Genomic DNA, 12,873 nt, shown 5'->3' with positions numbered 1-12,873 from the left:
GTATAAAAAATATACAAAGAACTTTTAAAATTCAATGATAACCCAACCCAACTAAAAAGTGGGCAAAAAGAACTAAACAGACACCTCACCAATGGAGATACAAAGATGGCAAATGAGCACATGACAAGATGCTCAACATTATTCATTAGGCACCGCAAATTAAAACAATGAGACCACTGACCTATCAGGATGGTTAAAATCTAAAATACCGGATTTATTGTTTTATAGCCCAGAATCTAGCCTATCTTGTCTAATGTTCCAATACTCTTGAGAACAATGAGTATGCTGCTGCTCTAATTGGCATACAAATGTCAACTAGGTCGAAGTGGTTAGCAGAAATATGCTGTTGTCCTTATTTTTATTCCTCTGGCTACTTTTAAGCTTTTCTGTTAATTGTGGATTTTGAGCAATTATGATGTGCCTTGTAGTTTTCATAATGTTTTCTGAATTTTGAGGTTACTTATTTGTTTACTAACAGTTCTCCATAAATTTGGAAAACTTTTAGCCAATATTTGTTCAAATATTTTTTTTCTGCTCCGACTCACTTTTTCAGGACTCCAAGTACACATATTTTGGTCCATTTGAAAGTGTCTTATAGCTGATTGTTCAAGTTGATACTGTGGTTCATTTTATTCCTGATTCTTTTTACTCTAATATTTCATTCTGGAGAGTCTATATCACTATGTCTTCAAATTCACTAATCTTTTTGTTTGTTTTGGTGGTTTTGTCTGCTAATTCTAATACCCATGACATATCTGGGTTTCGTTTTCCAATTTCTTTGCATACCTTATAAGTTATGATTCAATGTCATACACTGTAAATCGCACGCTGTTGGGATCTGAATATCTTTGTATTCCTAAAAGCATTTCTAAGCTTTGTTCTGGGATGCAGTTAAATTATACTTGAAAACAGTTTAATCCTTTCAGGTCTTGTTTTTAAGATTTGCAAGGCATGACAAGCTTTGCTTAGTCTAGGCTTGTTTCCCACTATTGAGTAACTCTGAGCACTTTACCCAATGTTCTGTGAATTATGGTGTCTTCTAGTCTTCACTGGTGGCAAACACACTGTTGTTGACCCTGTGTGACCGCAAGTATTCGTCCCTCTAATCCTTTCAGGTGGTTCTTTCCTTGGCTTAGGTAGTTCCGTCAGATCATGCTTGAGAGCGGCCTACTGCACTTCTCCAGAATTCTCTCTTGGTACTTGCCCTGCAGACTCTTGGTCTCTCTTGACTCTCAGCTCCATCTCTTTAAATCAATGAGTATATTGGAAACTGTGTTACTGCCTAGAAACTCTCTCAAAACATTATGCTACAGCAAACGGGGCTCACCTTGTTTATTTCCTGACTCTTAGGGATGACTGTCCTTTATTGCCTGATACCCAGTTTTTGAAAAACTACTAATTCATACATTTTGTCCATTTTTTGGTTGTTTCAAGCAGGAGAATAAATCCAGTCTCTGTTAATCCATCTTGGCCAGAAGTGGAATTCCTCCATCCTTGACTTTTATTTACTTTAGAAATATTTATTGAGTAGCTATTACATGCCACGTGCCTCTGGGCTAAGTGGTGGTGATGGAGTACTAGGCAAAGCATAGTCTTATCTCCAAGGTCCTTCTGTACTAATAGGAAATAAAAATATTCTGATTTTTAGGTATTTCCTAGAACTCCATTTTTTGGCCTTCTGCTTTTCTTGCTAATTAGCTTTCTCCTAAAGTTCATCAAGTTTCAAGAATTTAACTACCACTTCTATGTGGATGATTTCTAAGACTATAGTTCTCTTCCTATAAACTCCAGTCTTGTATTCACTCACTGCTCATTGTTAGTGATGGGAAACTGCTATCAGGGGATTATCTGGGTTCTTCTTGTATTCCCCTACATCTAACCCAGCCGTGGGCAAACTATGGCCCGCGGGCCCGTTTGAAATGAATAAAACTAAAAAAAAAAAAAAAAAAGACTGTACCCTTTTATGTAATGATGTTTACTTTGAATTTATATTAGTTCACACAAACACTCCACCCATGCTTTTGTTCCGGCCCTCCGGTCCAGTTTAAGAACCCATTGTGGCCCTCGAGTCAAAAAGTTTGCCCACCCGTGAACCTGTCAAAAAGTCAAGTGGATTCTCAACCAAGGAATTTCCAAATCCATTTTCTACTATCCAGTCTATGTAACTCAACTAACAAGCATTGAGTACCTATTACATTCTAGGTATGTCTATGCCTTCAGCCTTGATCCCTTCCAGTTTATCCTGTATAACATAGGCTGAGTGATCTTTCTAAAGAGAAACCTCATTCCATTATTCCTTTGCTTAAAATCCTTTAATGAGAATTTAATGATTTGAAAATAAAATCCAAAGTCCTTACCATGGTTCACAAAGCAATTAAGGACACATTCCCTGCCTGTCTCTCACAGTTTGGCTCCCTGACTCACCTTTATTCTTACCCTGTATTCTAAGAATACTTAAACACAACTCTCCAAATGTATCATGTTTTACCTCAGATCCTTTGTATTTATAGTTTACTCTGCTTAGAAAAGTCCTATTTACTTTTTCTCCTGATCTCTTTAGGCTCTTTAAGATTCAGTTTAGACATCTCCTCCAGAAAATCTTTCCAAATTCCCCAATCTGTTTCAAATATATACTTATATTGGGACCTCTTCTGAATATATAATATATATTCAGAAACCCAACTCATTCTAATTTACTCAAAACAGACAATTATTGTAAAGGCATTGGGGTGTGTGGACGATCCAAGCAAAGGAATGCAGGTAAGCCTTAAGAGCTATAATGAGAGGCTCAAATGCCATCAGGATTTCTCTCCATCGTCTCCTTGCCCAGTGTCTTGAATGCTCTCCTTGTATCTTCTCTCTTCTCCATGAATCTTGTCTATTTTCCTCTCTGTGTGTCTGCTTCATTTTTCTTCTTCTCTCTGTAGATTAACTTTTTTTATTAGTTTAGTCCATATAATGGAAAAGTAGTTACTGTCACCTCCTCAACATTGTACCTTATGTAATCCAGAGACCTGAAGAGAAATTTATTCATCATTCTCAAGTTCAGTCCTAAAATTTCCAGTAAAGGACACTGACTGGCCTTGCTTAAGCCAGCTGTTCACCCTGAGTCAATCAGGTGGAGTCAGGGGGCAGGGTCATGCTTTCACATGGCTGTTCCTGCTGTAATCTCATTGACTGAAAGTGGAGGGATGTAAAAGTGGCAGTTGCCCTAGATGGAGTTCAGAGCACATAATCCTTAAGGGGGCCACTATTACTTGATTGGAGCCCTATGAATAGTTATATCAGAACATTTTCCATCTCCCTTCTAAGAGTTACTAGAGGCCCGGTGCACGAAATTCATGCACTGGGAATGGGTGGGGGGTCCCTTAGCCTGGCCTGTGCCCTCTCGCAGTCCAGGACCCCTCCCTCCTTACCGCCCACCTGCTTGCTGCTTCCTACCGCTGGGCTTGCTGCTCCTTAGTGCTGCCGCAAAGGCTCCCGCCACCGCCGCTGCACTCGCCCCTGCTATGGGACAGTGCTCCTCTGCTACAGCAAAGGTTTGGGTTCCATTCTGCCAGGGCACCTACTTAGGTTGCGGGTTGATCCCCGGTCGGGGCTGACTGCTGCTCAGGAAGTGACTGAGGACCGTGTGCTCTAGTCATTCAGTGGGAAGCTGGGGTTCCATTGCCAACCTGGCCCACTCTGATCCCCACTACCCCCGCTCCTACATCAAGGACGACTTCAATTATGGCAGCTGCGTGGCCTCCGCCAGCATACACATCCATGTGGGTAGGTCACCCTCTCCTTGGCTCGCCAGGCATGGCTGCTGTTCAGTCGCCCCAGAGGCGGATTTCCAGGTTCCCAGGGAGAGCGCCCTCCGCGCTGGACTCCCAGGGAGAGCAGGGTTGGAGGGAAAACACTTCGCCTGGAGGGGAGCACCAGTCTTGTGCAGGGCTCTCAGGGTTTGTGTCTCTGATCCTGCCCTCAGCAGCCCCAGTGCCCAGGTGGTGGGCTTTGGGGCTGCTGGGTGCCGGGCTCCCCTGAGTTTTTGTGTCTCTAATCTGGCCCCCAGCAGCCCCAGCACTGCCTAAATAACTTAAGGGAAACTTTATTTAGTCTTCTTTTAAAAGCAATCTAGTTTAAAAATGAGTTGCAGTTAAGAGAGAACAAAGAACATGGTACCTAAGAGTGAGATAGACAAAGGAGAGGCTGGGCACTGGTCAGGGGCTTACATGCCAACTGTTCTTCACCTGGGAAGTGATGTAAAATCGATTTCTTTAGTTTTCTGCTCAATGGTCTTCACCAGAGAGTGGAGTGGCATCTGCTCGCTTCTCCCTGGGGCCTGGCTTGGTGGTCGCCTTGGGGTCTGGCTGCGCTCCAGTGGGCTCCGCACGGGCCTGCCTGCTCCGCCTGGCCCTGTCCACACGTTGCTTCCTCCGAGTCTTCCTTGGGCGCAGCCCCGGTCCATCACCTCCTCCTGTGTCTGCACCGCTTCCACAGGCCGAGAAAGATACCCACACGGAGTTCAGGTCTGCAAGGAGCTGGTCCTCTGCTTTCAGAACCTTCGGGGTCTCCTCTTGCAATTGTTCCCTTCCATGACCTTCCTTCCCTACCCCCGGCATCTTCCTGGAGCACCGCATGCCTGCCCTCCAGCAGCAGGTTGTCTTTGTGTGGATTTCAGGGCAGCCTTCAGGGCCTGGTGGCCGCAGTGCGGCCCTTCCGCGTTGAGCACCGGGCCTGAGGCCCGCCGGGGAAGGCGGGTGGCTCCCCAGCAAGTCCCGCTGCACCAGGCACATGTGTGTCTGCCCACGCCCCGCCCTCCAGGCATGCACGGCTCCACACTGTTCAGGGCCTGGGCAGCGGGGCGTGGAGGTGTCGGGACTCCTCCCCAGGGCGACCCTTCACCCGGGAGTCCCTGCTGCTCCATTCACCCCCTCAGCCAGCGGGGAGCACCCTCGGTGTGTCCGCTGCTCTGGGCGCTGGGGAGGAGGAGGCCGCGGAGGGCGAGGCCCTGAAGCAGGAGGAGGCCGCAGAAGGCAGGCGAGGAGCCCAGGACTTATGGCACCCCCACCGGGGCCTGCACCCAGGAGTGCCATGGCTGCGGCATGGCCACCGGCTGGGCTTGGAGGTGAGTCCTCCGCACACAGGCCCAGAGGCCTGCCTGGTGTGGGTGGGGGTTTCGGGTCACCTTGAGGGAGGCTCCGGCCTTTCTCTGCCCCTCTCCTGGTGGAGCAGTGGGACTCTGGCGCTGTGGTCAAAGGAGCCGCCTTCCAGCCCCCAGACCACTTCTCGGAGTCAGAAGTTGCGCCCCCGCCCCGCCCTGCACACTGCAGGCCCAGATCCCGAGCTGGGGCTGGCGGTGGCTGGGGATCGTGCTGCCACCTGCCCGGCCTGCGCGCCCACCCCCTCGTCCCCCTGTGCCCCGGGCCTGCTGGATCCTGCGCTGGGGCGAGCGGCTGCTCAGATCATGCTGCCGCCTACACTGCTCACCCCGCCCAAGACACGCCAGGCCTGAATCCCATGCTGGGGTGGGCGGAGGCTGGGGATCTTGCTGCCACCAGCCCCAGGAGGGGCATCCAGCAGGATCTGCCTGCGGTATGCAAATTAGCCGCTATCTTTGTTGGCAGTAAATTTGCATACCGTGCTGATTAGCCAATGGGAAGCGTAGGGAAGGTATGGTCAATTACCCTGTTTGTCTATTATTAGATAGGATTTTAGGGCAAGAACTGTGTCTTTCATCCACATAGGCAATGACCAAACAGGGTAACATATAATTAATAAACTAACTAATAATAAACTTTTCAAAAGACCAGGGCCTGAAACAAATGAAAAAGCTTACATAATAAAATGGGAAAGAGCATAAATTAGGAGGTAAGAGACTATCTTGTGTTTCATCCTTCGTCAACAGAAATTTTTGTAGTAGGCCTACCTACCTCAAGAGATTATGAACTTTAAATGAGAGAATACCTGTGAAAACATCTTGAAAAAATAAAAATCTGTATACAAATATAAGGTAGCACTATTACTACAGTAATCACAAATGTGCAGATAAAGAATTTAAGAACATACCCTCCTGATTAGTGGGAAGTAACAACCACTGAGGGTAGAAAATAAGAATACAATCACAATGAATGCCAATAAAACTCAAAATAAAGTGAAGATTTTTAAATATCAAAAGCCTTCAAAAATATGAATTTTAAAATACAGAATAAAAGAACATATGCTTTTGCCAAGGGAAAATTAGATTTTATTTATTGTAATTTATGTATCAGAAAGCGTGGTTAAAGCTCAACATAAAGCAAAATGCCTATACTGAAAGAGAAGCCACTTTCGGCTTCAGGATTTCATTTTTTTTTTAATCTACTTGGTGAACTAAAGTATTCCTGCCTTATTGAGATATTGCTTCACATGTGATTAAAAACCTTATGACTAATGCATTTTAAAATGGATATAAGAGAAGTAGTCTACTGGTATATCAAAAGAATTATTCAACAATGACAAGGATCAAATGAGATAATATATGTCAGGAGACATTCTAAATGATAAGGAACTAAGTGATTAGAGACTACTGAACGCAGTAGTTTTTATCAGCAAAGTCCCAGATGCTTCATATCGGGTGGAAAGAAGAGCTTGCAAAGTCTTAAAAGAGAGCTGACAGGGAAATTCTTGACTGGATAGAAATCATTAGAAAATTATAAAGACCAATGGCATCATATTACTGTTTGATTTCGTGTGTGTGTGTGTATGTTTGTGTGTCTATATTGCATGAACTGATGGAAGGCAAAATGGACTCTAAAGATCATTCTTGCTGTTTCCCTAAGAATGTTCACATATTTTTCTAAAATTATATTTTAATGTATTTTTAATGTTCTCCTTTTGATGAAGTTGGAAAGGTTCAGGTGTTTTTGCTGGTGAGAACAGGCTGAAATGATGTTTCCTACAAAAGCTATGGATACAAAGCCAGCTAGAATCTAGAGTAGGGGATGAGTTTTGGACATAAAGAAAACTTTAGGTTGAGTTAGAAAACATAAGTAGCAACTAATAATTAAGAAATGCCTATAATAAGGTAATTTCTAGGTTATCTTTTTTTTTTAGATATATTCCCATTGATTTCAGAAAGGAAGAGAGAGGGAAAGAGAGAGACAGAAACATTAATGATGAGAGAGAATCATTGATTGGCTGTTTCCTGCACACCCACTACCAGGGATCAAGCCTGAAACCTGGGCATGTGCCCTGACTAGGAATCGAACCATGACCTCCTGGTTCATAGGTCGACACTCAACCACTGAGCCACACAAGCCAGGCTAGGTTATCTTTTATTTTGTCTCTAAAAAGTATAAGCAGATGGAAATAATGGTAATTCTCTCCTAGTTTTAGCACACTAACAGGAAGCTTGTGTATCTGAATGCCAAGGTAACTGAACATCTGAAGGCTGCATGCCTTAACTGAAGCTCACAAGTGTGTGCCAGACAAACCTATACCACTGGAGTGCTAGGAAGAGTCAAGATGAGAGTCATAAATCAGATATTTATCTCATGCCAAAAATTAGCTGCAATATGCTTGAGACATATTTAAACATTAGCTCAGTTGCTATCATTTACATATAACTAAATATTAGTTGAACTTGATCAACAGTGAATTTCCCCCACTTTTAACTCACCTGTAAGATTCTTTGCAAGATTGATGGAAGTGCAATAAATGCTGCCATACTGTTTAGAACTTGCATGGTCAAAGATTTCAGAGCTGTTGTAATAAAATGTTGATATTAAAGTTAATTTAGAGTAAGAGTTTTTGGTTTTTCCTACAAATCAGTGGAAAATAGATTTATATAGCCTCCTGGAAACTTAGCTAACCAAGGCCAGTTTGATACTTTAAAGTTTAATTACTGCAAAGCTACTATTACTCAAGACAAATGACCTAACTGGTGCCATGGAAAGCAATGAATCTGAAAGATGAAATCAACACTACAATATCATTTCATTAAGATATATAATAAGAATACTGGGGAAAAGTATCACAATGTTAGTTTTTAGCAGATAAAAGTTGGGTGGTAGTATAGATGGCTCTGATGAACTTACCTTCAGAGTGTAGATGAGGTGTGGCTGAACTGGTCAGCTTCTGAGGGGCCATCATTGCCTCCAATAAGGGAAACCAGAGTGCCTACAATGTCAGAGCAAACCAAAGGAAAACAAAAGTGCTGCTATTTTTTAAAAATATATTTTTAATTAATTTTGAGAGAGAGAGGAAGGGAGAGGGAGAGAGAGAAATATTGCCTCCTGCGCACACCCTACCAGGGATTGAGCTGGCAACCCGGGCATGTGCCCTGACTGGGAATAGAACCGGGAACCTTTAGGTGCACTGGATGATGCCCAACCAATGGAGCCACACCAGCCAGGGCAAAAGTGCTGTTATTTTTACGAATAAGTAACATCAGCATAGTGTTTCACAGGCTGAAATGTACTTCTCACATATATTTGTTGGTAAAAATTAGAAAAAGAAGAGATGGGACACTTGCATGGGAAAAGATAAGACAATAAAAATCAGGGACCATAGCTAAAACAGATACATTTATCATGCATCCTGGAAAAACAAGGAAGCTGAAGTTAAGCAAGGTTAGACCTCAGAACTGCAATCTTTGGTGTCTCAGGAGAGAGTAGGTTTAAAGGAACCAGGGCCTCCTGCTAGGTTATTATATACTCTGGCATAGCTGCATCACTAACAAAGTCTAAATAACCCTCTGTACTGCAGAAAAGAACAGAGAACACCCGCAGCTACCCTTGCCCAATTCCTCTTCAGCTATGTCAAGCAACATAAATGAATAAAGATTATCCAAAGGTTTTTCTTATGTAAAGTATTATTTTGTATTTCCTTAGTCATTACAGACCAATAAGTGGAAGTTAACATTATTTCAATTAACATTTTCAACCACATCATGAGATAAGTTAATAGATCTATCATTTATTTATTCCTAATACATGTTGACACTGTATTAAATGCTTGACATACATTTTCCCATTTCAATCTCATAATAACCTTACACAGTGAGCACTGTCTTCACTTGAGATAAGAAAATGAAGCTTAGAAAACTTAACTTGCCAAAGATCACACTGCCAAAACATTGGTAGTATGACTCCAAATTATGTGCTATTCCTTAAGAAATATCTTTATCATCAGAAATCAAATTAATACATTTTAAAATTTCAAACATGTTTTCTAGATGGATAATGATTTACAAAGGCCTTGACCCAGTCTCTAGGGGAAATATATTCCTGTAAACATCCAGGTGGCAGAGCAGGACAAGAATGGTTATCTACAGAAGAGGGCATGTTCTCACCCATCTGACACTGTGGAGCTCACATGTCAATGGAGATATGGGAGCCTGCTAAGGGACAGGCTCAGGGCCCAGTGACTTTCCTACTGGGTGACCTCCCACTAAGGAGGTTTACTAGGAAGCCCTTATCTGCCCCCATTTGAGGTTTTCTAAGGCCAGCGTTTTTTATACTGCTGACTTTTTATATATTTCTTCAAATTCTTAAGATACTGGTTTGAGCCATGTTATATACCAGCAATTCTTTATTTTATTTTATCTAGTACTTATGACCTTTAATCTTGTATTTTATTGTTTGTCCTTTATTTTTTTAAAATTGAGGTACCATTTGTTAATAACATTATATAAATGACAGGTGTACAACACTATAATTCAATATCTGTATACTCTATTGTGTGCTTACCACCGAAAGTCTAGTTTCCATCTGTCACCGTATATTTCACCCCATTTACCCATTTTGCTCCCTTTGGTAACCTCCAATCAGTTGTCTGTATCTATGAGTTTATTTTGTTTGTTCATTTATTACTAAATTTACTTAGCTCACCTTTTAGTTGCCTATTTTAACTTGTTTTTTATAATCACATCATTTATGTGTATGTTATGGTCTTTTAATTTAATTGTATGTGGCATACCTAATTTTTACTTTTTGTTTTTTTTATATTATATTTAGAAATTTTATTTATAAATTTCCTTATTGAATCCAAACAAGTTAGAAGAATTACTTTTTAAAGGTTATTTTATTCTTGATTTATAAATGGCACACCCCAGGAAAGCATGGATGTAGAGATAATAGCCATGGATATGTTCACAACCTAAATAAAAGAGTTATTCTTCTTCAATTAAATCTCCACATTAACCCTAAACATATGGTAAATACCTTTTCAATATTTTACCTCTCTTGCTCTTTAATATTGTTTCTTAATTTTTTTTAACTTGGAAAAATGAAAACCTACAGGCTAAAATAACAATCCATGAAAGTGACAATCCTAAACCCTGAGGGCAACACAACTAAACTGGAATTACTTTCCCTTATTATATAGTAAATAGCTTTCTTTTCAGGGATTATATGCAAAGCAAGCCATGTTCTTTGTTATATCTAATCAGCAGACACTGATATAGCAGCATACATTAAATAGCCAGACATACAAAGATAGGACAGGTAGACATTCTACTTGGGAAATGACTGTCAAACTTAAGAAAATACTCCATAATATTTAATTTTCTGAAGAAACTTTTAGAAAGAGGTATTATAGACAGTTCACAATCAAGCTTTTGGATACTTCAACTTTTCTAATTAGTTTAGGGTCTGCAGCAAAAGCTCTTGTTCTCATACTCTCCAAAACAAAACAAAACAAATTAAAACAAAGAGAAACAAGGCAAAACAATTATTAAAAATCCCCCAAACTTAAAGTTTGGTATTATATAAAAGCAGTCTAGCATTTTCACAAAAATACTATTTACATAAAAGCAAACATTCTGTTATGAAAGTTGTTCAGAAATGAAGCAGAAACCAGTTTTGGGGGGTTGGGGTGGTGGTAGAGAGTGGTGTGAGGTGTGTGTGTGTGTGTGTGTGTGTGTGTGTGTGTGTCTAAGAGAGGGAGAGTCAGACAGACTTCTCTTATAGACAGACTTCTCTTACATGCAGCCAGAAAATGGTACAATTATAATCCTAGAAAAGTGAAAATTTCAAAGAATAGAAAAAAATCTAACATCTAATATCTTTAACAAATTCCATCACATTTTTTAATCTAAATAAATAAATAAATAAATTTCCCTTTTGTCATATTAAAGGAAGCCTTGTTCCTGTCTTTAAGAGACACAGAGTTCAAATATAGTCAAAATAATCCCTACTGTTCTGGAAGCATGGATTTTATATCTAATTCTACCTTTAATATATGTGAATCTGGACATATTTCAGGTGATGTGAACCTGAACAGCTCTATTTATAAAACATAATTGTCATTTCCCTTAAAACTTCCATAAAAAGAGTATCAAATAGATATTAAAGAGGAGATGGAAGGACTGAAATTTTAAAAAGGCTTGTATCAAATATGTATAAACATAGATTTAACAATTTTACCCTTTTGTGTTTTTCTATCAAAATATCACCAAAATACAGCCGGCTAACTATAAGATAAATGAAAATAAAAACTGGGGATGGAAAAATCATGGCAAAAGGACTGGTGTAAACCCTGTTATCCATTTGAATAAAGATTAAATAACCATGAGAATTATGGATTCAGAAAAGAGTGTATTATTAACCTTAATAAGGTAAAATAACATAACTAGTTAAAATTAAGATGGTTGGACAAGAGAGGTTAGAGGAAGTATGAATTCATGCAAATTTCCTTACTGGCTTGGAATCATAGATATTATAAAAACTGAAATGTAATTATAAACATAATAATTCCAATCTATTACAATTCAGATTTTTTAAACTTCAGTGAGATTTATTAAGAGGTAGTATGGTGAAGAAATATTTGAAATTCACCAATTCCTCAGTTTTACATATGCTTCCTAATGAGACTGAATTTTACATTTATTTTAAAAGCAAGCATTATTTGATCCAATTTTTCTAAAATTATGTTAACCTAGACAGATAAAAAATATCTAGAGTGATAGTCACCAAATGATAATAATGATGGGTGATAGGACAGACACAGGTAATTTTTTAAAACATCCTTCTGCATAACTTTCTGTATTGCAGGATTTTAAAAAATGATGGATATATATCTTTCACACAAAAAAGTTTTTTAATAAACAAAAAAGCACCTATATTATGTAAATGTGCTTGTTCCATTTCCAGTCAGGGCACATGCCTGGGTTTTGGGCTGGAACCCCAGCGGGGGTGTGTGTGTGTAGGAGGCAGCTGATCAATGATTCTCTCTCACCACTGATGTTTGTATCTCTCTCTCCCTCTCCCTTCCTCTTTGAAATTAATAAAAATATATTTTAAAAAATGTAAAGGAGAAATTTACCCATCTCATAAGAAAACATCAAGTTTATTATTTCCATTGTAACACACGTGGCTAACTATATATGAAACATTTACCTGCTTCCCATTTCAGACCACCAGGCAGTGGGAAAAAGCCAGGTGGTGTTAAGCCATAGACCACAGCCTGGAAGGGCAGGCACCAGAGGAGTTATGCCATACCATGTTGTCGACTTTACTTCTTAAAACTACTGCAGAATTTTGCTGTCAAGTCACATCTCATCTCCTTAGTTTCTGCTTCCCTGCTGTAACTCCCACCTGCACAAGTGCTCCACTCTTCCTCCTTCAGTTCTGTGTTCTCCCCTTTGCACTCTGGAATCTGGTACAGCTGTGCTTCCACCCTGGGTTGCACAGTGGAATCATGGGGGAAGTTTACAACATACTGATGACTGGGTCACAGCCACAGGGACATTAATTTAATTGACCTGGGTGCAATCTGAGTGCTGGGATTTTTCAAAGCTCCCTAGGTGACTCTATGGTGCAGCCAAAGTTGAGAACTACTGTGTCATAACCTTCTTTGACCTTTTCCAGCTTTCTCTGTATCCCTGAGGGTTTTCTTCCAGTTCTTCAT

The 12,873-nt window shown here is 40.5% G+C and overlaps 1 protein-coding gene across 7 annotated transcripts in view; it reads right to left on the bottom strand.

The window, feature by feature from the left end:
* VPS8 (VPS8 subunit of CORVET complex) overlaps nucleotides 1-12,873 on the bottom strand; it is a 268,045-nt gene that overhangs the window by 70,431 nt on the left and 184,741 nt on the right. For all 7 annotated transcript variants that reach the window (XM_059687232.1, XM_059687237.1, XM_059687235.1 and 4 more), the window contains 2 exons: nucleotides 8,061-8,142; nucleotides 7,643-7,725 (listed from right to left, as the gene is read on the bottom strand). In XM_059687232.1, coding sequence (XP_059543215.1) covers nucleotides 7,643-7,725; nucleotides 8,061-8,142 — 165 coding nt within the window. The remainder of the gene's footprint in view (nucleotides 1-7,642; nucleotides 7,726-8,060; nucleotides 8,143-12,873) is intronic.

The sequence above is a fragment of the Myotis daubentonii genome, chromosome 3, assembly GCF_963259705.1.
Source record: "Myotis daubentonii chromosome 3, mMyoDau2.1, whole genome shotgun sequence".
Taxonomy (NCBI): domain Eukaryota; kingdom Metazoa; phylum Chordata; class Mammalia; order Chiroptera; family Vespertilionidae; genus Myotis; species Myotis daubentonii.
This window is presented reverse-complemented; position numbering and strand designations above follow the sequence as displayed.